We start from the raw sequence: 26,910 nt of genomic DNA, 5'->3' as shown, positions 1-26,910 counted from the left end.
TATAATTGGCTGCATGTCACTTTCACATGCACCTACCACTTTTACTCTATTACTACTAATAATTTGTCACATGGACAATTGTTGCAAGAGTTGTAGTTTATTATGTGTCCTTAAAATTTTTGTTTTATTTTGGTCCAAAAAATTTGACTCTGTTTTAAAAATAGTTATTCCATTCATCTCCATGATTGTTTTTTTGGTTTAAGTGTCAACAAAAGGACGTATTTCAACCAAATTAGTAATGAAGATGAACAGATCTACCATTTTTTAAAATGGAAATAAATTTGGTGGATCAAAATAAAAAATCTAAATTTAAGGAATTAAAATAAAATCAACCATAAACTTTAAGGGTCACTACTCAAATGTGTAATTTTTAGTCTTGTTAAAACGATATTCTTAGACTGAAGTCACTGAACCCCACTTTTGGTAACGAAGATGACACACATTGGCGTCGGAACCAAGTTCATTGCCTTAACAAGTTTGCAAAATTTCATAGGTTGATGACGTGTCATTAACTGTAAGTTGTTAAGGCGATGTCTTGTTTTTAAGGGCGAACTTCTCCTGTATAGTCCGTACACTTGTGTGGGTCAACTTATTTTGCCCTTGTACAAAGTACCTGATGATTTGGGATTGGCTTTGAATTCAAGCTGTTTGTTAGTTTCATCAATCTGCATATTTGATCAACTAATCCAAAAGGGTACTCACAATTTTCTCTCTTTCGTTCCAATTCTTTCTCTTTCTTGTTGATATGCAATCACTGTAGGTTCTTTTGGTTTCTCTCTATTGATTCTGATATATGAAAAAACCGCTTATAAATTGTCTAAAAGTACACTGTTTTTGTTTGTATTATTAGTATTGTTATTGTTTTATACCTGGAGACTGAGTGGATTGGGTTGAATTTTTTGAACCAGGATTGAATTTACTGTAATGGGTCATTCAGAGGCTGAGAAAATCCAAGCAAAACTAAACCCAGATTGGGAAAAAGCATTCAATCAGTATGAAAATGTAATATCTTCTGGAACTGAGGCTATGAAAATAAAAGCCACGGTAAAGCTAGCCCATTTTTGTAAATATGCCCCACAAAGTATATTAGCTCGTACCATACCTATCCTAGCTGAAATTCTTAGCAAAGTGCCTTCTAATAATTCAAGTCAGCCTATCCAGGAAGCTGCTGTATATTGCTTAAAATGTATTGCTTGTAGAGGTGATGGTGGGTTGGTAATAGAGATAGGCCAATCCGGTGCTATAGTGTCTATTCTAAGGTTATTGCCACATTCTGATAATGGTTTTGAGAGGGTCATGATAAAGTGTTTGTGGGTTCTTGTCAATTTCGGAAAAATAAATCGTGAGATTGTAGCTAGAAATGGACTTGAAGTTATCATAAATATGCTAAATTTGCGCACGGATGGTACTAGGAAGTACTTGTTAGAGATTCTGAGTGCATTGACATTGTTGAGAGAGGTTAGGAGAGTACTTACAAGTTTAGGAGGCATTTGCTTTCTTGTTGAGGCGGCTAGGTGTGGTAGCATGGTATCTAGGGAAAGAGCTTGTCAAGCAATTGGGTTGCTTGGAGTTACAAGACGTGTGAGGCGTATGCTTGTTGAATTGGGTGTGATACCAGTGCTTGTTGAGTTGTTCCGAGATGGGGATAGTACAACAAAACTTGTAGCGGGTAATTCTCTTGGTGTGATCTCTGCTCACATTGATTACATTAGACCTGTTGCTCAAGCTGGGGCAATACCATTATATGCTGAACTTCTTCAGGGACCTGACCCTATCGGTAAGGAAATTGCAGAGGATGCGTTTTGTATATTAGCTGTTGCGGAAATGAATGCAGTTGAGATTGCTGAGCGCTTGGTAGGGATTCTTAAAGAAGATGGTGATGCAGCAAAAGCTGCGGCTGCTGATGTTTTGTGGGATCTCTCAGGTTACAAGCACTCTGTATCTGTTGTGCAAAACTCAGGTGCAATTCCACTTCTAGTTGAGCTTCTGAGAGACGGGAATAGTGAAGTTAGGGAAAAGGTGTCTGGGGCTATTGCCCAGTTGAGTTATGATGAGGAAGATCGGGTGGCACTTGCAAATGCAGGGATAATCCCACTTCTGATTGAATTGTTACATGACGACTCTGTGGAACTGAGGGATAATGCTGCAGAGGCTCTTATCAGTTTCTCTGAAGATCCATTGCACTGTGATAGAATATCTGAAGCAATCGATTTTCCTTCTTTCCAGAATACGCACAATAGATTAACTCGGAATCATGCTTCTGATGAGAATATGGTTAGATCTTTGAGGCGGATGAGCATTGAACAGCTTACTTGGAACCCAGATCTTGTCTAATTGTTGAAATGGTACCCCCAGTAATCTCAACTAATTGTGAATTTTGTATATTGTACCAATGTCTATGCTATTTTTGTCCCCTTATTTTTTTTTCCCTTTCAGTGGTTTTATGTTTTGTTTTTTTATTCAAACTGCATGAAAATAAATTTGCTTCCTTTTGGGTTGAAAGCCTTGTTGGCACTGGCATGCAGGGAGCTTGATTTTTACTTTGTAGACACATTCTGAGATCACATATACAAGTTATAAGCATGATGAAACGAGTTCTGCACAATTTTTTCCTTATAGAGCTGTTCCATAAATCTATGATTCTCATTGAAATCAGTTGCTTTAATACGTGCAGCAGCTACTTCTGCCAAGTAGGAAAATAACTATGGGGCCTGTAGACCAATAAGGCAATAACCTTATATACATTTTGAATTCTTAATAAGATTAAAAATTAAATGTGTGTTGTGTGTGGTAAGTTATACTCGCACTTATCACCTCACCCTCCATTTCACTATGTATGAGGAAGTGCCATTTGAGCTACAACACAGTTAGAAGTGGAATTGAATTGGAAGACCAAGATGGTGTAAGCAAGGTGGGAGACCCACATAGACAGCTCCAAATCTATTTCAAGTAGGGCAAGCTACTCAAGGGAACAACACAACTGACTGAAAGAGCTAGCAATACATTACAGAAGAGAGGCAGCACAGCATGTACATATCTAAGCTGACAACAACCTCAATAGCCATGTCAATTTGAAATTTTAAGGCCATTTTGACTTATATAAAGAAAGAACAAGAAAAGTAAACTATGGTCGCTGTGATATTTTTCAGTGCATGGAAGCCAGAATATTCTTGTAAATTGCTTATTGTATGATTGTATTGAGTCATAAATGAACACAAAGAATGCTATAAAATTCACATGCTGAGCATCTTTGGAATTTCAATAGCAATATTGTACTTCTGATTTGGAGAACTGCAGCAACTATTTTGTCATCAGTTTCTCCTCTTTATTTGGTGAAATCCTTTGTATAATGATGAACAAATGAAGAAAAGGAGAAGCACGGACAGGGTGTACTTGAAGTGCTGGCATTTTGAAATCAAGGTAAGGGATTCTGAAAATATGTCATGGTGAAATGAGATGTTTTTGCAGCAACAATCTGGCAGTGTTGATTGTTGTTGTTCTTTTGTAGCTAATCTTATTTAAAAATTTAATCTGTTAAAGGAGATTACTATGCATGAAAAAAATTTCAAGAATTATTATTATTTTTCTACTTTGATGACATATTATCATTTTGCACATATAGGATATAGCTATACGTCTAAGTCCCCACCAACTGTTTGATTAATAGAAGAAACCAAAAGACCCCATTTGCTCCTTGTATCTATTTCTGTTGAAAAATTAAAAGACCAGGTTTTTTTTTTTTTTTTGAGAAACAATATATTATGAATTGATTGAGTTCCATAGTTCATTTTGGAACATGAGTTATGCTCCATCTCAATAAAAATGTTCTGCAAAATTCTCCAAGAAGTTTAACAGCTGTTTGCTTTTTGTCACTACATGGGATCATCTCTAATGCTTTCCTATTATTATTTTTATTATTTGGAGCAGCCTTTGGTGACATTCTTGTAACATTGTCTCTTTTCACTATAGGCAAAGACACCAAAAGAGGAACTGCACATCGACATCCTTACAAAAGGTAAAAGGGAGAGGAAAAAATTGTAATTCAGTATATCCATAAGTAACCATAATTAATTTAGACTCTAAAATTGCCACCACATGCTTGTTGATTTATTTATTTATTTATAATTAGGTATACATGCATTTTTAGTTCTTACATTTCACGTTTTCAATTAAAAACTTGTTATTATGTCTTTTTCATATTTTTAGGAGTATTTCTTTTTTAAAAAAGGTGAACTTTTGAAGGCTAGAAATCTAAAATTTAAGTTTTATAATTTTTTTTAGAGATAATTACAATATGCTGCTAATTCCACATTTCAAACCATTTTCACTCTAGACATCCAAGTATTTTGTACATGGGGAGGTGCCAAAACTAAATATACATATCAGGAAACTTAAAAATAATACAACAATTAAACAGAGAAATATAAAATTCTAATGTTTTATTTATCAACTTTAATTTTACATATATTTGAGTACTTCAATCACTTTCAAAGATTAAACTATTCTCAAAAGTATAAATAAATATAAATAACACGTATAAAAGCACTATGTCTTTCGCAAATATATCCTTCAAAAACCCCCAAATGCCACTGAAGCATTGTATCAAGCTTTGCTATTGTTGTTGAGAAGTTTAGATAGATACATCCAAAACCAAACTCAATCTCATACTCTTCTTGGTTGACAAAGACTTTTAACCTACCCTAGTATTTCTTCTTTTCTTTATTTATTTTGTTCATCTTTCTTCTATATCCAATTATTTGGGTTACTGAACATTCATCACCTAGAATTTCATAGGTAGCTTTTTCTTATGCTCTTTTCCTTCTCTGACTAGACCCACCGCCACAATTGGGCGCATCTACCATGCTTTGTCAACATCAAACATTCAACATGGAGAATTGCACAAATAGCAATGTTTTCTTTTCTCTTTTTATTGCTTTTTTTCTTTTTCTTTAATATCATCTTAATATATATATATATATATATATATGGAATCTAACATAATTTTATAGGGAATATTCACTAAATATCTAGATCTTTTGAGATGCAAAATAGAGAAAAATATGTACCAAAAAACCGTAGCACTTTTATATCGAGTCGGGTCATAATCCGAATTAAACACAACTAGGCTCCACATAGCTTAACAATTTTCTCACTCGTCATATTTGGCCCTCTCTCTCTTCCTACTTTTCTTTTGGCCCTTTGATATTTTGTGAAATTGGAATATATTAAATAATAGGTGTTATAACATGAAAATCTAACATTGAATGGAGAGAACCTTTCATTTCAAAAATTAATGAAATTAAAAGTGGAAGTTGGAAAAGGGAGTGAAACCAAATCTCTTAATCTTCTAAATTTATGGCTTAAACTGGTCATTAGTAATAAGATGGCATGAGTGAAGAGAAAGACTAAATGAAAAACTATTCATACAAAACGCCACATGGTAGAATCTCGTGATTTCTCACAAGAGGTTTCTACTTTAACTTTTTATTTATTAACTAGTCAATATCTCGTGTGTTGCATCAGATAGTTAAATAAAAATTAAACACAAATACACAAATATATATATATATATATATATATATATATATATATATATAATCAACCTCATGTAGTTCATTTAAAAGTAATAATGTTAAAACAAATGAGTAACTGTCCTAAAGATTACATTTGCATATTCATAGCCTTTATGTTTAGAGAGACTATCACTTAAATTTAGCCAGATCGAAGTAGACCGAAATTCTACGTTAATGAGGCTCAACAAAAGTACAGTAACAATAAATACCATGCTTAAGATTTTAGATATTATGAGTTTGAGATTTTTTTTTTTAAATAATAAATTTGGATTTAGAATAGATGCTCTCAATCTAAACCTATCTTTTCCCATGATGTAAGTGCACAAAAATGGACCGAATTGACAAAAGTGGACCAAAATGGACTGAGGTGGACTGAACAAGATCAAATGGACTGAATAGGACCAAAGTGGACTAAATAGACTGAATATAATAGAAGTGGACTAAATAGGAACAAATTGGATCGAAGTAGACAAAATGGACCAATGTGGACCGAATATGACCGAAGTGGACTGGATAGGACTAAATTAGACCAAAATGGACCAACTAAGAATGAATCGACATAATAGGGCCAAAGTGGACAGAATGAACTGAAGTGGACCAAATAGATCCATGTGGACTGAATGGGACCGAAGTGGACTGAAAAGGACTAAAGTGGACTAAGTAGGACCGAAGAAGATGGAATAGACTGAAGTGGATAGAATAGGACCAATGTCGATCAAATAAGACTGAATAGACCGAATATGACCAAAGTGGATAGAATAAGACCGAATAGGAATGTAGTAGATAAAATAGGACCAAAGTAGACAGAATGGACTGAATAGAGCCTAAGACCGAATAGGACCAAATTGGATTGAATAGAACCAAAGTGGACCAAACAGGACTGAAGAGGACAAAATTTACCAAATAGGGCCAATGTGGACTGAATAGGACAAAAGTGTAGCGAATATGACTAAATGGACCGAATAGGACCAAATAAGACTAAAGTTGACGGAATAGGACTGAATGGACCAAAATGTTAAGCTAATGTGGCTCAACAAGAGCTTAGCAACAATAAATATTATATTTAAACTTTTAAATATAGTAGTTATTGACCCTAGCGTTGCACAAATTTTTTTTTTTTTTTGTTTTTAAATTTATAAATACTAGCCTTTAGGCACCTAACTCCTTAAAAATATAAAAAGTATTATCAATGGGTTTGAATTTTATGGCATATTGTTTTTACCTATGCTATTGTTTTTTTTTTTTTTTTTTTTTTTTTTTTACATATATGTTATGTGCATGACTCAAATGCAATATAGGAGATTTTTATTAATAAGTAAATTAGACCATATAATAAAATGTAAAAAGTTAATCTATAGTCTACTTATTCTTTTTGAAATCAAATGGGTTGAAAAAGAAGCACTCAACTTTATCAATTGTCTTCAGTATTAAATTTTAGTACTATAATAATTTTTTAACAAAAAATAAGATTTCTGTCAACATAATTTTGTGAATTTCACAACTTTCATATGATAAAATATTTTGTTAACACTTCGAAAATGCTTGAATCTGTAAAAGGCGCACTTAAAAATTAGAGAGGAAGAAAAAAGAGATAGTAATAATCAATAATTGCATCAACCAATAAACAACTTCAGTAAATTTTAAGAAATATTCACCAATAAATGAGAAAGAAGTACCATTAGGAGATTTTGGGTGATATTCATCACGACCTAAATAAGTTATATATTTTTTAATCATTTTTTTTAAAGAATTCCTTGTTATACACTAAAAACCAATTGTTATTTGTCTGTATTTATTGAAAAAACATCATATTGCATTGCTTAGCACCATTTTCAATATTTGTTGCAAAAATAAGCAAATATACCGATAGTTAGGAAAATATATAGTGTAATAAATCAAATGGTGGATTATTTAATTTGCAATTTTAACAATTTATAATCACATACAAAATGTGAAAATAAACGGTAAAAAGAATTAAAATTATTTATAATGATGAAAAATATAGGAACCAATGGTTGTTTAATATAAAATTATGAGTATTTTTTTTTAATTCATTAATATGTAGCAATTTCTGACTTAAAATTTAACTTTGAAATGTATAACAATATTATGAGGTCAAAGCCATCATAAGCCCTCCATCAACCATAACATAACCTACAAAAAAAAAAAAAAAAATCAGATTTTATTTTGCACAATATCTAAAATTGAATATTGAAAAATTGCATATTAATTCCATATCTTAATCTATCAAAATTCATAGCAGAAAATATTTAGACTATTCCTTTACATATAGTTTTAGAAAAGTACCAATCTATGAAAAGGGGAAGGAACACCTTATATCAAGTGATCTCTTATCTCTTTGAACAAAATAGGACTCATGTATGAAATCAGTAATACAAATAAAAATCAAACAATTATATGAATGACAAAGACCATAATATTTACAAAAAAAAAGAAGAAGTTAAAATTGATAGAATCTTATCTTAACCGTTTATCTTGAGAAATCATAATAACAGGATTTTTATTTTCTGCATATTTTCACCACCAAAAAAGAAAAGAAAAAGAAAACAAAGTCTTAACTAATTGCAAATATGTTTGGAATTGAAGAGAAAATACTAAAAAAGATTCTACGTTGAAAGAATAAATTTGCAGTTTTTCCCCTTATTCTCAAGTGATGCTTAATCCAAAACTAAAAAAAGAATATGCAAATCAAATGTGAAATCAAAAGGAGAAGAAATACTAAGAGAATTGTAGCATTGCCTTAGTATTTTTCTCCTTTGGGAAAATTTTGGAACAAATAAATTTAGAGCTGAAAGTTGTAATTTATGATTTTTTTTCCACCGTTAAATGGTTATTATTTAAAGGGAATAAATGCTTTGAACAACTAGTGAAAATTATAGTCTTCACAGAGAGAGAGAGAGAGAGAGAGAGAGAGAGAGAGAGAGAGAGAGAGAGAGAGAATAAGCATATACTAAGAGATTTATAGCATGAATATACGTGTAATGAATGTAGTAATTGAGTAATATTAATATATTTGTAAAATATTAAGTTTTAAAAGTAATTTTGGATTAGGGGTGACAATTCGTGTTCACGTGTTAAATTCGTGCCTTGTCAACTCATAAGTATTCGACTCAATGAGTCAAATGAGTTTATATACCTAGTATTTTGAAGGGTGTATTAGTAAAATCACATTTAGTTAAACGAGTTAAATGAGTGCTATGGGTTGGACACGAACACGACATGTTTAACTTGAATTTGATATGAATCCATTAAGTTTTAACCCATAATATGCTAATTTTGTGTTATTGAACTTTATATTGTGTTGTGTTAGCAAGCCATGTTGAATTTTGGAACCCCTATTTTGGTCTACCAAATACATTTATGGGATTTTACATTTTAGCCCCCCCAAAAAAACGTTTATGAGAGATTTGACACTTTCAATTAGTCATTAATTTTTTTTTTTTTTTTGAGGAAGAATTAGTCATTAATTTTAGGAGTTTGATTGGACAAATTACGATTAATGCTTGCAAAATATAATTGTTGTGCGTGAAATATATATAATAAAATACTCTCATATTTGCATTTTCTGCCATACTTTTTAGCTATCTTGCTACTGACTATATATTATCTATGTTTAATAGGTGATAAGGGGTTTACATGCTAAGTGGGGCTAAGTCAGTTGCTAACCCAACCTGAAGGACCTGGAGGGCATGAAGTAAAGAAAAGAAAAGCAACACGAGCTAAGCAAGTAGAGAAAATTAACGAAAAGAGGTCCAGGCCTATTGATTCAAAGCCAACATGAAAAGGACCTGGAGATACGTGAAGGAGCAAAGAAAAGAACTAATTGATAGGGAGCTTATTCACGTGGAAGAGATACATGGGCTTGAGGTTTAAATGAACAGTTAATTGTTGGTGGGCCTCTCTATTTCTTATTGAAACACAAACACTCTTGGGTTAGTCTTTGGTTTTGGCTGGGCACAATCCTAGTTTCACTTGTATTAGTAATTTTCATAGAGTCAGGCGGCTTCTCTTTGAAGTGCGTGTCTTTGTGTGATATAAATAGGAGCAAACAGAAAATTAAGGTAGACGGCTAGGACTGGAGCGCAGGCAGCAGAACGTGTTTTCTTCTCTGGCTTTTCTGTGACTATTTCTTTCTCTATTTTATTTTGTTTAGTTGAATGTATAGAGAGTGTTTGGTACACGCACTTAAAAATGTGTGTTTTATTGTTTGAAAATATGAGTGAAAGTACATGTTGGTGAAAAAGTGTGTGGAACTGTGTGTAATGTTATTTAAAAACTGAAAACATGTGTTTGAAATTATGTACTAAATAGCCCCTTAGTATTTTATTTTTGTATTTTCTTTCAATTACTATGAGTAGTTAAATTTATAATTAAGGTTGAGGATGAAACATTGTTAAGGATTATCAGTATTGTTTATGTGATTTGATTTTTTCCCACAATAGTTGTTCTTTAATGATTTAAATTGTTTTTGCTTTATATCAATTGACTAATATGATTTCAATCATGTTTTTCTCATGATTTAAGATTTGTCTTAATTAATTAAATGCTTGGTTTATTATTTCTGGATTTTAAAATTGGATATCTCTTGTGATTTGTTTGGCTACAGATACAATTGATGGTTTGATTTTATACATAGGGAGCGAAAAAGAACCTGCTTTAGATATTTAAATAGAAGTTTTAATGATAATATTTTCCATGATAGCAAAATTGATTTCTAGATTATCATGCAGTAGTTGAGAAAAATTAATGATTATAAATATATGCTGATATGACTTACAAGACGGATTCTAAAACCTTAATTTCTTTCTCTAGATTGTTTACATCTCTTTACTGTTTTATATTATATCTTTGCTTAGTATATTTAATTGCAAACAACCAATTTTTATTAAACTAGATTAATATTAATTTGGTTAAGATTTGATTAATTTTCCTACGTTCATTTAAGTCCCTGTGGGTTCGACCTTGTTCTTGTCAAATTATACTTTGGTACGATTCGTACACTTGTTAGTACTTTAAAATTTCAACAACAATTATTTAAACTTAACATATTAGGTGGTCAGTCCATCATTTTAGAAGTTTGTCTTTTTTTTTTTTTTTTTTTTTTTTGGTTTTCCAATATATATATGTGAGTGTGTGGGAAAATACTTAGGTAGACCCGAAGTATAGTGAAAATAGTGCTTCCTCCTTTGAAATGGTGCTCACTTCTCTCACATTTATGATAGATTCCGCTATGAATTAAATGAGTAGACCCCATTATAATTGTGAGACGAGAGAGCATTATTTACCGAACTCCGGGATTACCTAATAATTACTCGTGTATGCGTGCACCCCTGTGCGTTTGTGTGGGTGGTATTAAGTGATGGATCCATCATTTTAGCAGTTTTTTCTTCTTCTAATCAGGCATTTAAGGCTTCCTAGTATTATGTTTTTCAATAACGTTTAGTATATTAGGTGTTTTTCATTAATTCTAGTATTGCTTCTATGGCTCTAAAAAATAAAAAATAGTAGTGCTTCTACATTTTTATATTCATTACACATAGGGTAAGGATTTAATGAAAACTACATTATAGCAACTCTTGCAAAAATGTGTACATGTCAATGTCTCAGATAGACACCTGTCTTGGCTTATATTTTTCCGTGTCAAGATTGAATTTTTCACTAAATATGTCTATTTGAGGCATTGACACGTTTGCATTTTTCAGGAATTGCTGCAACTTAGTTTGCAGTAAATCCTTGTTCTTACACATATATTATACTCAATTAAAGTATTTTTCAACAAAATACCTTTTTTTAGAACAAAATAGTTGAATAGCCTTTACAAGGGGAATGGTTAGGAAAATTAATAGGCAAATGACAAATTAAGAATTAATAGTCATAAATAAGAATAAGAATAAAAACATGAACTTAAATGCTATACTAAACAAAAGCATTTACTTCACTAAAATTTTTAAATTATATGCCATATGTCTAGTATTATGGCAATCATATTAACATGCTCAAATAATTTTCTAACATATGGTGTTGTTTGTCCATATCATACCAACAAAATGTAGGAATAAGTTACCACATGTTGTTGTAAATTGTTTTGAAAAGAAACACATATTAGTGTAGTGTACCTCTACCAATTTTGGAATCCAACTTTCATATAATACTTATTAATTAAACATATATCATATATAAATATATATTTTTTTTTTGGTCAAACTTTCCCATACATTATACCAATTAATAACAAGTTACCTAATATTTTATTGGCCGGGAAATATGCATCATTGATCACATATCTTAAAAGCTTGATCCATGAAAACTAAGACTTTGGGATCCTCCCCATTCATAAAAAAGTTTAGGCCGTGTCTCTCATACTGTGGTAATGTGTTATGTATGAATATTAAGCAGCTAATGGAATAAAAATAAATGAATTTGAGTAGTAGTTGAACCTATTAAGCACATGCACGTGTTAATCCCTTCAGAGACATCTGATTAAATTACAAAGAGACAATGAAATGCATGCATCGGACCTGATATGTCAAATTTAGGATGGAATAAAAACAATTTTTTCTTTCTACGTACGCTATGATCTTAGAGGTACCATGTTAGTTAGTGAAAAGTATTCATTTTAAAACTGTCAAATTGTTAATTTGTTATCATACATATAGATTTAGTCAAATTTCCAAAGATTAAAAAAAGTAATCCTTCCATGTATAGGAAGAGACGGCGAAAAAGAGTGATTAATCTCGCGACAAAAATCCAAATTTTGGGGACTATGAATTTTTATTTTTATTTTTTAAAAATTTGATAGTTATAATAATGAGGAAGAAGAGATTTAAACTCTGTATATCTCCATTAAAAATACTAAAATATGTCAATTAAGCTACTAATATTTATTATTTTGTTTAACAATTGCACGTAACATCATGTGAGAGAAATATTGTATAATTGTGCAATCATTACATAAAGCACCAGTTATTTCTTAAGGTCACACACACACACACACACACACATATATATATATATATATATATATATTTTCTTTTAATGATTTGGAGCAACCTTTCATGTACGTTCTTGTAACAAGTTTCATATCTTAAAATATTAATATTTCCATGGATTACAACAATGCATCACTAGTTACATAATTTAAATGATAGGTCCATCAAAAATACAGTTTGAGGATCCCATCCATTATATAAAAATTTGTACCAAATGGCTCTCTCTATATATTAATGTAGAGTTTTCAATTGGGTTGTGTCTACAATATTGGACCAAGAACAGGTCGAGGATGAGGTTGGCGTAATATTACCATATTTCCTCATGCTATATTGTCTAAGCTAAAACCATTCAATTATTAAAATAAATAAATAAATAAAATCATTCAACCAATTTAAACTTTTTTTTCACTTTACGATAAGTGCGGAGAGAAGGATTTAAATTTAGGGTTTTTTTAAAATTTTATTTTTATCATGCGAGAATTAGACAATATCATTGAATCACAAATCTCTTGACATTTAAACAATTTAAATTTCCAAATATTTGGAAGCAACACAAAGTTATTATACATTTGAAACAAAAGGTTGAGAGACGTGAGATAAAAATAAACTAGAGAAAAATACATTTGGTCGACTTTGATTAATTTGTTAAAAATCTATAATTGATCTTAAAAGTTTTAGAACTAAAGTTTTGTCAATCTAATTCATAAAAAGACAATATATATATATATATATATATATATATATATATATATTTATATAAAATGTAGTATACAAACACAAGAGCTCGAGCAAATCCCTCTCTCCCTTAGAGTTGAATCTTTAGTGATTTTTTCACATAGAATTAGAATCTCAATTGTTTGAAAAACCAGTACAATTTGGAGACAGATCAAGTTGAGCCTGCTTCGTTAGTTATCACCTTCGCCAAATTAATCTAAACAAGTGATGGTATGGATTTCTATAGTGATATTCACTCAATCATTGTTGTTATTAATAGTTGACTTAAGACTTTGTTCATTGACTTGAAGTAAGATTATAAACAAGTATAACAATAGGACAAGAGATGATCAGATCAGAAAAGCTTCGCACGTAAACACGTCACAGTAAAGTATATGTTTGACCCATGGAAAGTGGATCGCCAACTTTGTCCTCAAATTTCCTAGTCCAAGGGGGTAGTTATAATCACATGTAGACAAGTTAATTGGAATATTAATGCTCAAATATATATAAAGAGCTTCATTCTCTTCTTATTCTTCATCGGATTGTCATAGATAGATACTAAAACATGCATTTGCACTTTCTTCGAAAACCCGGCTCTTTTGTCAAGCATTTTACAGCATGAAGGTAAGTCATCTAGTACAAACAACATTTTTATGCTATTCTTAATCCATTTGTTTCATTGGAAAATGCAAAAATGGTTTCCTTTATGCCATGGTTAGGTTTATTGTCATGCATATTTACCATGTAGCTTGAAAAAAACTGTCAAAGTAGAAATTAAACATGTAATGCACCAATTAGCTAGCTTAATGCAAAATGTCTATACAACATTAATTTCACTTTTTATTGGAGAAAGATTGCTTGTGAAAAGTTTTCAATCGAAACAAAAGTAACAAATCTCTCAGAGATTTCATGACCTTTTCTAGGGACTCCAATGGCCAATTTCGGGGGTCAATGATTAACTCAAGGAAAAAACTATACCAAGAGCTAACCTGCTTTGAAACCACTTGCTGTCGTCAAAACCTGAAGAAAGCACACAAGATTCTCTCTTTGATAGGACAAAAACTAAATTGTTAGTTAACTAAAAACGTTTTTAGTAGTGAATCTCGAATCCACAAGAGGTTTCTTGAATTCACGAGGGGTTTTTTGAATTCACAAGGTGATAATTTATTGGAATCCACCAGGTGATAATTTACTAGAATCCACCAAAAAAAAAAAAAAAAAAAGACAGTCCGAATTTTATTAATTTAAAAACTAAATTACCTTTGGAGGCTAGAATGTATTTAAATAGTAAAAAGAAAATCTAGGGCAGTTAGGAAAATCTAGAGCGGTTAGGAAAATATACAAAACCCTAATTTAACTAAACAACATTAAAGGCACTTAAAATTAAAGAAATAATGGCCTAAACTTAAAATAACAAAAATTAATGAATTACAAAAATTAAATTGTAGATTCTGTCATATATCACCACTTGTTGAGTTTAGACCCCTACCAAAAACAATAATTAACTACTTTTAAGGTCAACTTGATTTTTAGATTAATTATGAAAACCTTAAGTTAATTAGATAATCATGATCATGCAAGTGAGAAAAATTAAAGAAGACACGATATGATGACCTAGAAAACCAATGAAACCAAATAGTTTGACATGAAAATTCTAGGAAGTCTTGACCTTACAATCCCTAGGTAAGTAGATTCACTATCAAATAAAAGCTCACAAACAAAATAGCCATATTCTTCGTAAACTTAACTACAGTTATCAAACTGAGCTCTAAAATCCACAAACTTCTTTGATATGTATGTGTTCCAATGTGAACCTTCAGTCCACGACTCCGAGACCACCCTTGAAGGTTTAGATCTCTAGCACTTTTGATGACTGATATGAGGCAGCAACTTCTACAACATCGAATCTTGAGTTTCTTCAATTCAAAGAATATCACTAGTAGAAGCTATGAGAGAGTTTTGGGTGTAAAAATCCTAAATACAGAACATGAGGCAATTCTCTCTCCCTCTTTAAAAATCTCTCTAAGGATAGCTTATATAATGTCTTTTAAATACCACATACAACAAATGAATCACAAATTGAGCTTGAAAAAAACAAGGTGTGAGCTCTTTCCTGTTTGTTGATTTTTTCTGATTCTACCATTCTTGACAGGTTGAATAGGAATTGGATGGTTTAGACAGGTCGAATGGGAATCTAGTAGGAATCAAAAAATTTAGATTCACGTCTTTCTTTATTCTAGACTTGGGTATTTGTCTTGGACTTGAAAGTACACATTCTAACTCAAACAAGACTTACAATTTGTCATAGTTTGCCTACACTACAAACTCAAAACCTAACATAATTTTTAGGCCATTTTATAAAGAAAGAAAAAGAAAAGTAAACTATGGCCGTTATGATATTTTTCAGTACATGGAAGCCAGAATATTCTTGTAAATTGCTTATTGTATGATTGTATTGAGTCATAAATGAACACAAAGAATGCTATAAAATTCATATGCTGAGCATCTTTGGAATTTCAATAGCAATATTGTACTTCTGATTTGGAGAACTGCAGAAACTTTTTTTCATCAGTATCTCCTATTTATTTGGTGAAATCCTTTGTATAATGATGAACAAATGAAGAAAAGGAGAAGCATAGACAGGGTGTGGTTGAAGAGCTGGCTGTTTGAAATGAAGGTAAGGGATCTGAAAATATGTCGTGATGAAGATGAGATATGTTTTTGCAGTAATAATCTGGCAGTGGTAATTGTTTTTTTTCTTTAGTTGCTAATCTTATTTAAAATTTTAAATCTGTGAGGAGGAGATTACTATGCATGAAAATATCTCAAGAATTATTTTTTGCTTCTACTTTGATGACATATTATCATTATACACTATCATTATGCACATATAGGTATACGTCCTAAGTCTAGGGATGGCAATGGGGTAGGGTAGGGCCGAAGGATGGGATTTTCGTTTTTGCTCCACATAATTTTGTCTTACCCTGTCCTTATCCTTGATCGCCTTGCCCTGCATAACAGAGAAAATTTTCTTGCCCCATCCCCACTTTTTGGGGCCATATTTAATTTGCTTCGTCTCATAATATAACACATAATAAAATAGAGATAGAGAATCATGTTGGATAGAATAAAATTAGTTAATATTGATATGTTTGTTTAAATAGTAGGGTTCTAAGGTATGAAAAAATTACAATTATAACTCTTATCAAATATCAATGCAAGGCAGGGTGAGATGGGGGTCGGTCTAAAAATTCTACCCATTCTCGCCCCGCCTCATGGTGCAAGGCTAAAATAGTGCCCCATTCTCACCACACCACCTTTGCAGGGCAAGGAAAACTCACGCGGGGCGAAGTGGGGAGGGACAAGAAGTGGGGAGGGACAAGGCAAAAGTGCCCTCCCTACTTCTAAGACTTTGATTTATTTATTATTATTATTATTATTATTATTATTATTATTATTATTATTATTCGTTCGGAGTAGACTTTGTTGTATATTCTTATAACATTATCTTATATATTAAAATTATATCTATAATCTATAGTCTATATAAAATGGTAGCCTTGACCTTTTTTTGGTTAACTTTCTCTTTTGCTGTTATTCTATGATTTGGTTTTTAGAGTTATCATAAACTTTGTTAGTTTAATTCATTTTCTTTTTGGATAAATAACCTAATATTAAAAAAAATTTCATTAAATTGAGCTTGATCTTTTCTAAACAAATTGGTAAATTCTTTTATACAAAATTTTAATTTGACTTTTTATTTATTAATACTTATTAATTAAACATATATCATATATAAGAGATTAAATTTTATAAGGATATGGAGTAAAACCTAAGTTTTACACACTCGCTAATCCTAATATACCATATCATCATATTACATATTAAAAAATAGGCACAACCGCACTCATTTAATATTGAATGAGTGTGGATGTACCTATTTTTTAATATGTAATATGATGATGTGGTATGTTAGAATTAATTCTAATACTCATATGAAAATTCAACCTAATTGAAAATTTATTGAGACGTTATCTAAGTGTGGTATGATGTATTGAGTTTTAAGTAAAAAGCTAATTTAATAATATCTTATTGGATGATGAATAACATGCCTTTACATCTCATACTTACCAAATTCGGACTCTATAAGAGAATAGTTTTTGTCAAACTTTTTCATACATTATACGCACTAGCATGTAACTCCATGCAAACGCATGAATGCATTTAAAATTAAACAAATTTTTATTATAAAAATATAAATAATTAGTCAAATTAATTTTTTTAAAGCATGTAATACATGCATTCATGCATACATATAGATACACCTAAAATTAAACACAATTTTTATCATAAAATAGATAATTAGTCAAATTTGTTTTAAGTAAACATAATTAGTCACATATTAAAATTCTTACCTAAATTTAATATTACTTATGATCATTTTTTTTTTCTAATTTTTAATAAGATAGAACATGTGGTGATTTTTGTTATGTGGTGATTTTTATTTTATTTATTTATTGAGAAACATGTGGTGATTTTTATTGAGTACATGTGATTTTTTTTTTTTAATAAATTTTATAGTTCATTAATATTAGATTCTTATTATTTTGCACACATTAACTCACTTAACACAAAGATTAAAAACTAAAGTAGATATATGGCACAAGGTTAAGTGGATAATTATGGTGTAATTTCCACGTAAATTTATACGTACACATGACGTAAAATTGGATTATAATTTCAAATTCTAATTCAATTTTCTCTAAACTTTACCTATTAATATATATATGTAGATGACTTATAAAATTTGAATTTTAGATGACTTATAAATTTGATTTTTTATTTATTTAGTTATATGATTATGTTTTTTATGGTTAATTATAATGCACTCCTTGTTTTCTACACTAAATTAACTAATTTGACACAAAAATTTGAAATTTTAGATTAGATGGAACATGTGGTACAAAATTAAACTCTAATTGAAATTCAATTTTTACACTAAATTAACTCACTTGGCACAAATTCTAAAATTTAGATTAGATGAGACACGTGGCACAAAATTAGACTTTAAAAGCTCGAATTTGTGTGAAAACACAAGAGCTGTTTAGACCCCAAATTAAAATTACGGCTCGGTTGATTTTACTCTAACTTAAACTAGGTGCAAAATAGAGTAAATGTGAGCGGATAAAACAATATAACTACTCTAAGCCAAATTCATTAAAACACAGCAGTAAAATGAAAGCTAAAAGAGTAGGGAAGAAGAATGTAAGCACAAGATAACATGCTGATGTGTTATCAAAGAACACAGCGAAAAACCTCTCTGCTGCCCTCTAAGCGGTAAATCGATCCACTAGAGAATAAGTTGTAGTACACGAATAATAAAAGACTCTCCAAGCATAGTCTACCCCATGTACTCGAGCCCTCCAAGCTCCCGTTACCAACTGACTTAGGATGGGTGTGGTAATGAAACCTTATCTTCTCTAGCTCTCCGGACCACGTAATTCAGCTTAATTGCATCCAACAAACAAATGGTTTCTTCCAATGCTTCCTAGCAACACTAAAACCTCACTTTACACTTAGGATAAGTGTGGTAAGTGTTTGGACTATCAACCTCTCAAGGATTTGGAAATGGAGAGGTAGGAGTTGAGAAAAACCACAATGGATTGTGTAGAGAATTGTGGGTATGACAATCTCTCACTCTCAAGGGTAATGACAAGGGTTTTCTCTCTGAAAAGTACTCCTCTCAATATGTGGGTAATGTGGGTATATATAGTATGGGTAAAGACCTGGTGTATCAGATATGACAAATTGGCAAAACAGAATGTTTCGCAGGTATCTCGCGGGAAGACCTTACTTGCGAGACACTCGCGAAAATTAGCTGTCACCATCTGTCATGATTCTTCACATTCCAGTCATGTGCTGAGCACATGTTTTACTTTGCGGGAAGGCTTCTCGTGAGCTACCCGCGAAAACTTCTTTGGTCTTCAATTTGCCTTGAGTCTTCACACTCTCTCTCACATACAACCCTTATAATGAAATTCCACATAAAATATTGGGTACAAAAGATTGAACAAAATTACAATTAAATTTGACATGGAATTAAAGCCAACACAAAATAGTTGTAAATCACAACTTTACAAACTCTAATTGAATTCTAATTTGAAATTTAATTGGATTTTTTCTCTACTTTACCTATTATTATATATATAGATTAGCAACTAGTTACCTAATATTTTATTGGCCAAGAAAAATGAATCATTGATCACATATTTTAAAAGATTGATCCAAGAAAATTAAGATTTTGGGATCGTCTCCATTCATAAAAAAATTTAGGCAATCTCTCTCCTACTGTTGTAACGTATTATGAATATAATGCTAGTGGAATAAAACTAGATGAATTTGAGTGGTAGTTGAACTTATTAAGCACGTGTACGCGTTAATCCCTTCAGAGATATCTGACTAAATTACAAAGAGACAGTGAAATGCATGCATAGGACCTAAAATGTGAATTTTAGGATGGAATAAAAACAATGTTCGCTTTCTACGCTATGATCTTTCCAAGAAGTACCATGTTAGTTACTGAAAACCATTCATTTGAAAACTGTCAAATTGTTCTCATACACATATTCAAATTTCCAAAGATAAATAGTATTCCTTCCGCGTCTGGGAAGAGACGACGAAAAAGAGTGATTGTTCTCATGGCAATTCTCAAAGTTTTGGGGACTTTTGCGTTTTTGTTTGTTTACCACTGTTTATTATTTTGTTTGATGTTGACATATAACACCTTCCTTATATATAGGATCCATTTTACGTGAGTGGGGTCTTGTATACAACCGGATGGTATTTGTATTACGCGTTATGCAAAATACTATTCTTTATTCTTTATTTTTTATCATTTGGAGTAAACTTTCATGTACATTCTTGTAGCATTGTTTTGTATCTTAAAATGACATTACTTACTTACTTTCATGGAGGAAAAAGATGCATCTCTAGTTCATAATTTAAATGATCGGTTCATAAAAAATACAGAGGAACTCATCCATTATATAAAAAATAGTACTAAATGGCTTTCTCTATAATTTTCAATTAGGTTGTCTTCTTATCAAAGAAAAAAAAAAAAAAAAAAAAAGAAGGGTTGTGTTTACAAGGGCAAAACTTAGGTGCAATACTAAGATACTGTTCCTTAAGTTCTCCTCTTAAGATTTTTCCATATGGATTTTTTCTCATAAGAAGGAAGTGTATTTTTTAGTTAAGTAACCACATGACTAAATCTTAAAAATAGTACCTAAGAAACAGTATTTAAGGTCCTGTACCTAAGTTTTGTCCGTGTCTATAATATTTGACCAAGACAAGTCGAGGATGAGGTTGGCCCAATATTACCATATTTCCTCATGCTATATTATGTAAACTTAAAGCAATCAATTATTTAAAAAAAACAAAAACCATTCTATCAATTTGAGCTTTTTTTACCCTTACTATAAGTGAGGAAAGGAGGGTTCAATTTGAAGTTTTTTCATGTGAGAAAGAATTAGACAATGTCATTGAATCACTAATCTCTTTAATTACATTCAAGCCATTTAAATTTAATTTCCGAATATTTGGAAGCAACAAAAGTTATTATACATTTGAAACAAAAAAAATTGAGAGCACGGGATGAGATATAAAAATAAAGAAAAATACCTGTGGTTGAACCCATTATTTATTGAGGATCCATAATTGGTGCAAAAGGTTTTAGAACTAAATATATTTTTTTTAAAATTTTTATTCTTACTGATGAAAAGAGAGAATGGATAAACAATATTTATTATGTACTATACAACCAGAAGAGCTCGAGCTAACCCTCTCTCCCTTACAGTTGAATCTGAGTAATTTTCTCACACAGAAATCTTAAATATTTGAAAAACCAGTACAATTTGGAGACGGATCAAGTTGAGCCTGCTTCATTAGGTATCGCCGTCACTATATTAATCTAGTCACGTGATGGTGTGGATTGTATAGTGGTATTCACTCAATCAGTGTTAACGTTGTTATTAATAGTTGACTTATGACTTCGTTCACGGACTTGCTGTAAAATTTTAAATTTACAGTATGAAAAGAGATGATAATCAGCAAAGCTTAGTTAAATACGTCACAGTTTATGTTTGACCCATGGAAAGTGGATCGCCAGTTTTGTCCTTTTATTTCCTAATCAAAGGGTTAGTTATAATCACATGTAGACAAGTTAATTGGAATATTAATGCTTAGCGATATATATAAAGAGCATCATTCTCTTCTTATTCTTCATCTGATTGTAATAGATACCAAAACATTTGCACTCTCTTCGAAAACCCGGCTCTTTCGTCAAGCATTTCACAATATGAAGGTAAGCCATCTAGTCTAAACAACATTTTTATGCTATTCTTAATCCATTTGTTTCGTTGGAAAATGAAAAAAAATGGTTTCCTTTATGGTTAGGTTTATTGTCATGCATATTTACCTTGTAGCTTAAACATATCTTCAATTGTCTAGCTCAATGCAAAATGACTATACAACATTGATTTCACTTTTAAGTGGAGAAAGACTGCATGTAAAAAAAATTTCAATCATAGCAAATAAGTAACAAATCTCTCTTTGATTTCATAAACTGAGCTTTCTAGGGACCCCAATGGCCAATTCTCTCGTATATTGCTAAGAATCCAACAAGTTTGGCATTGATTCCTTTAGATGTGTCAATTTGGACAAATATACTCATAGTGATCAAGGTGGATATCTCGTATCTGAAAAGTAGTAGTTCTTCTTGTCAATTCTTCATGGCCAAAAATAACTCAATTTTCTACCATGAACTATTTACAAGACAAGAAGAGGAAATGAAATTCATGTTTTAATTTATTTCAATTTCCTTGTCTATAGCCTTATTCTCTCTCTTAATACCATTTTTGAGCCAGGATAAAAGAAACAGTAAAATATATGCTATCTACTACAATATTGGTCCTGTCCAAGCCAACATAATAACCATGGCATTTTTCTATGGTCTAATGGTGTGCAGCAAAAGATAATCATCAAGGTGCACGTGAGATGTGACAAATGCCGGTCCAAAGCCATGACGGTAGCCGCTGCAACAGATGGTGTGTATGTATGAGTTTATCATACTTATTGTTCAAAAATCCCTCCCATGTCAATTTAGTACCAGCCATTGAACTCAATTGCTTAGTATTTTGAATTTTTGTTTCTCCCTCTTGATTTATAATGTTACATATAGGCGTTATGTCAGTGTCATTACAAGGTCAAGACAAAGATCAAGTGGTGGTGATTGGAGAAAGAGTTGATGCAGCTTGCTTGACAAACACATTAAGGAAGAAGGTTGGGTATGCAAGGTTAGAGACTGTAGAGGAAGTCAAAGATAAACCAGCTGAAAAGAAAAAAGAAGATGATAAGAAAAAAGAAGATAAGAAAGATCCACCACCATTTCAATGTATCATGCCACCACCTTGTTGCCCACCTCAGTTTGAATCGTATGGAGTGGTTTACGAGCCCTATGGCTCTCAACCAAATTGTACTATCATGTGAAATGGGATGGACTTCATAGAAAATTGGTGTAATCTCAATGCCCCTTTTTTCTTCTTTAATCTTTCTTTGTAACTTCTTTGTTTTGCTTTTATTGACATTTTGAAAAGTATGTAGTAGGTAGATCTTCAACCATGCATGTTACTCATTGTGCGTGGTTTACCCTCTATTTGTGGCTTCTAGAATTTGTTGACTTTTATGTATTTATAAATTAGTAAATAAAGAAACATTAAGGATTTATACCATATAGTTCCATTTCTTTTACTTTGTTGTTTTCTAGGGGATGCCAAGAATAATCAAAGAGATATCCTTCTCTTAATTTTATGCCTTAACAAAGTTTGGCATAATGATGGCCTTTTGCTCCTAATAATTAAAGCATGGTAACTTAGTTATGTATGATGCTGCTAGCAGATCTCTGAATAATTAATTGTCAAAGTTTGTCATTGATGATCAATGAAATTGACCTGTAGTTTGGTTGATTAACAAAGTAAATTAGGTGCAATTCCGGTGGGTGTTGTTGAAAAGATTGAGTAGTTGTTTGTAGGATAATTGGAGAGGATTTCGTCTTACAATCCTACCTGGCTAGTACTGGTGGTAGCTAAGTTGATTTTCAAGCATATTCTAAGCATTTATTTATTTTTGTTGGGTTGACTATCTAGAATAAGCTAACAAATAAAGATAGGCAGAGGTATGTTGGTTGGGAGTTGCTGAGCCAGAGGGCTATTTATTTGGGTCTTTGTCCATGGGGGTAGGGAATACCATGGACCGAGTTTGGGTCGATACTCAAATCTAACCAGAAATTTTTACATATGGACATCTAGATACAACCCGAGCCCTATATTTGGGGCTTTTTTGTTCTAAAGTTTTATTTTATTTTAATATTATTTTTTAAAAATAATATGCAAAAACCCAAAATACAATGAAAACCAAATTCTTCATGTTCTCGGCTTCAGCGATGAAATGTTTGTTGGGGTTCTAACGAAGATTCATGTTCCAAACCTCATTAAAACAAAACAAAAATAAATACTAGTGCAAATTCAACGTTTCAGAGTCTACGACATATTGGGTGGTCTATCTGTGTCTCTCTAGGACTAAATATTTGCTAGGCTTGGTAGATGGGAATGTCTACTTTGTAATTGTAATCACCCACACTGCAATTACTTAATGGATCACTTTGGCCCCCCAAAAAAAAAAACACTTAATGGATCACTTGCTAGTATTAAACTGGGGTTCAGACTTTTCAACCCAATAATTTTTGGGTAGGACTAGGCCAATGCCTGTTAAATACCCCCTCCGTCCCACTTTGTTTATCCTCTATTCCATTTTGGAAAGTCCCAAAATATTATCCTGTTTCTAAAAATAAAAGTCATTAATTTACTAATATTCCTATTATACTCCTATTAATTTACTAATTCAATTTTTTGATAAATTTATTTAAGGGTAGTTTTGGAAACTTATATTTTTAAAAGGTAGATAAGACAATAAATGATGTTCCCTTAAAAAGTTTGACTTTTCAAACAGGACAAACAAAGTGAGACGGAGGAAGTAAATTTTTTATAATACAGATTGGATTTGGGTAATAATCGTACCTGACCCAAAAATGTCGATTTTTTATCCAAACTTGGCTTGATTCTATTTACCCATGACATATCGGATAATACCCGAAATTTTTGGCCATCCCTGCATGCGGCTACAATTTATTAGCAATTATTGGACATTGAATATTGGGCTCAAACAAACAATATCTCATTTATTTTTCTTCACAATTTATTGGGTTTTTGGTTGCATTAATTCACTATAAGGATTGGCTGTTACCCAATACTACCATTGTCCCAAATTGTTAGTTCTGTTTAGAAAATTCTACTTTCTAAGGGAGTATTATTTAATGAGTTGTCTGTTAGTTAAAAATGTACAAATTTTCAAATATACCCTTGTTAATTTAAACTCTAAGAGAAATAATAATATTGACTTTTTAAATAAAATAATGGGTAAGAGATGAATTCTATTTAATGATTTTTCAAAGAAAGCTTTATTTTGGAACATTCCAAAATAAAATAAAGGACTAACAATTTGTGATGGGGAGAGTATTTTCTTTGTAAAATGGGTACTACATCATATTTTCACTAAAGCTACGGAAGCATGTAGCAAAACCATTAGACAAAATAGAGAAATCCCAAAAAGTGTTGTTGGAGATGGAATCAGTGAGGAGTTGTTTGGTTTGAAATCCAAACACCCTTTGAGGAATCCTTGAAAATAACTAGATATTCCAAGGAAGCCTATCTTTTTTGACAAATAAGGAATTCAACCTATTAGACTCTCAAAATTCACTCATATGTTGCTTTTGGTAGCTCATATAACAACCAATCATCTTGTGGTTAAATCCACATATTACAAATGATGAGAAGATAATAGTTTAATAGGAATGAAGATTTGAACCCTAGATGTTTCTATTAAAAATATTAGGAAGTGCCAAAAATGTTTTTTTATTATAAAGTAAGTGTGTTAAGTCATATTTACTAACTCCTATTTATTTATTTATTTGATAAAACAGAATAAATAATTAAATTGTATTTTCTCTCCTATTTTATTTATTATCATGAAAATCTATTATTACTATTTATTCCTTTTTTTCTTTTTCTTTTTTTTCTACTTCTTCTTATTTATCCATTGGGTGGGGCCATCACTTCACCACCTTCATGCGGGGATGGTCTACCTTTTTATTTTTAATGAATAGTTGTCTAGAAAGTTCATAACTACTTCTCTTACAATATTTAGATATGATTATTACCAAGACCATTTTAGTTCACCCAAACATTACCCACTAACCACCCCAAAAGGTGATTAATTTCAATTTGAATGGCTACATTTACCAATAAAAATGGTCTAGTGTCTTTAAACATACACGAGATAAAAACAAATGGATAGAAAGTGCCACACTATTAGACTAGCCGATACTAAATGATGCTATGTGGGTTGGGTTCATAGATTTGGGTTAGGCATATAGATGTGGCATTTTTAATCCGTAGGACCTGCTTACATGTACATCTACAACATTCTTTTACTATAAACATGGCCAGTTGGATAACACATTAGTGTTTATGTGGTGTAGAACAAAATTGGATCATTTTATAATTTTCTACTTTTAAGGAACAAATTAAAAAAGATTAAATGAACTCGAAGGGCATAACCATTTACCCTAGTTTTTTTGAAATCAAGCCCACTCTTCTTTACTCTTAAGAGAGGTGAGCATTTTAAATTAAAATTTTTTTTCCCAAGATAGCCTTTTAGAATTGAATTGTTCAATTTTTGAATTCAAAGATTTACATTTTCAAGTATTTTCTTGTTTTTCCTGCAAGTTTAGCAGCCACATGGCCAAAATTTATCTTTATAAATTTTTTTTTTTTTTAATGTACTGAATAAGTTATGATTCAAATGACACTTCCTTTCTTATATTGAAAATAAAAAGAAGATGGTGACCCCTTTCGGCCAAGCTCATCATAGGAGATTAATGTAGAATGATTTAGGACTAATCTCATCTTAAATTTTTTTTAAAAGAAAAAAAGAAAAAAAAAAGCCATAAAATGTGGAAAAAACAACTTCATCAACAGACAACGGCAATCCTGAATCCCTCAGTTCATGGGGATCTATTGTCTTACTAGATTTTTATTTTCGAACACAAACAATATTCTTTGAAATTAGTTCCTAAATGGAATTATCTTCTTGATAAATTTATTTACTCAACTCTGCAAAATTTCATTAGAATAAAAGGACCGACACGTTTGTAGATAAAATAGATTTGTGTCACGATCATTTTGCACATGGCGCCTATTAAGTTAACCTTGGGATTATCTAGCGGTGCAGAAGAATGTTTGGTCGTTTATCCACCTTCACCTTCAAAGGGGTCTACCTTATCAAATTCTAATAAGCAGCTCCTTTACCAACACTAGAGCATGCCTACACATATAGACTTCTAGGTAACTTCTCCAAAGCACACCCTTTCACAGTTTCACATAACAAATGGAGGGAGTTTTGGTGTTAAAACACAAGCATCCTACAAGAACAGCCAC

The 26,910-nt window shown here is 31.4% G+C and overlaps 2 protein-coding genes across 5 annotated transcripts; both read left to right on the top strand.

Moving 5' to 3' along the window:
• Positions 1-401: 401 nt before the first annotated feature.
• Positions 402-3,285, top strand: LOC115954584 (armadillo repeat-containing protein 3). Of its 4 annotated transcripts, none has more exons than XM_031072482.1 (3): positions 402-694; positions 909-2,345; positions 2,846-3,285. In XM_031072482.1, exon 2 carries the CDS (start codon positions 925-927, stop codon positions 2,332-2,334), a length of 1,410 nt encoding a protein of 469 aa, XP_030928342.1. In that variant the 5' UTR covers positions 402-694; positions 909-924; the 3' UTR covers positions 2,335-2,345; positions 2,846-3,285. The 4 variants fall into 4 exon arrangements, with proteins under 4 accessions (XP_030928342.1, XP_030928341.1, XP_030928340.1 ...); XM_031072481.1 differs by having other exon boundaries at positions 2,675-3,285; XM_031072480.1 differs by having other exon boundaries at positions 2,526-3,285.
• Positions 3,286-21,570: 18,285 nt separating this feature from the next.
• Positions 21,571-23,088, top strand: LOC115958322 (heavy metal-associated isoprenylated plant protein 47-like). The gene is made up of 3 exons (XM_031076723.1): positions 21,571-21,662; positions 22,326-22,404; positions 22,539-23,088. The coding sequence occupies exons 1-3, from the start codon at positions 21,657-21,659 to the stop codon at positions 22,844-22,846; spliced, it is 393 nt and encodes a 130-aa protein (XP_030932583.1). The 5' UTR covers positions 21,571-21,656; the 3' UTR covers positions 22,847-23,088.
• The last annotated feature ends 3,822 nt before the right edge of the window (positions 23,089-26,910 follow it).

The sequence above is a fragment of the Quercus lobata genome, chromosome 8 (assembly GCF_001633185.2).
Source record: "Quercus lobata isolate SW786 chromosome 8, ValleyOak3.0 Primary Assembly, whole genome shotgun sequence".
Lineage (NCBI taxonomy): Eukaryota > Viridiplantae > Streptophyta > Magnoliopsida > Fagales > Fagaceae > Quercus > Quercus lobata.
The sequence above is the reverse complement of the archived record's forward strand: the minus strand, read 5'-3'. Positions and strand labels throughout refer to the sequence as shown.

Coding starts and splice junctions, on each gene's coding strand:
- LOC115954584 (XM_031072482.1), top strand. CDS start 925: ATGGGTCATTCAGAGGCTGAGAAAATCCAAGCAAAACTAAACCCAGAT.
- LOC115958322 (XM_031076723.1), top strand. Junction 22,405..22,538: donor GGTAGCCGCTGCAACAGATG/GTGTGTATGTAT, acceptor TGTTACATATAG/GCGTTATGTCAGTGTCATTA.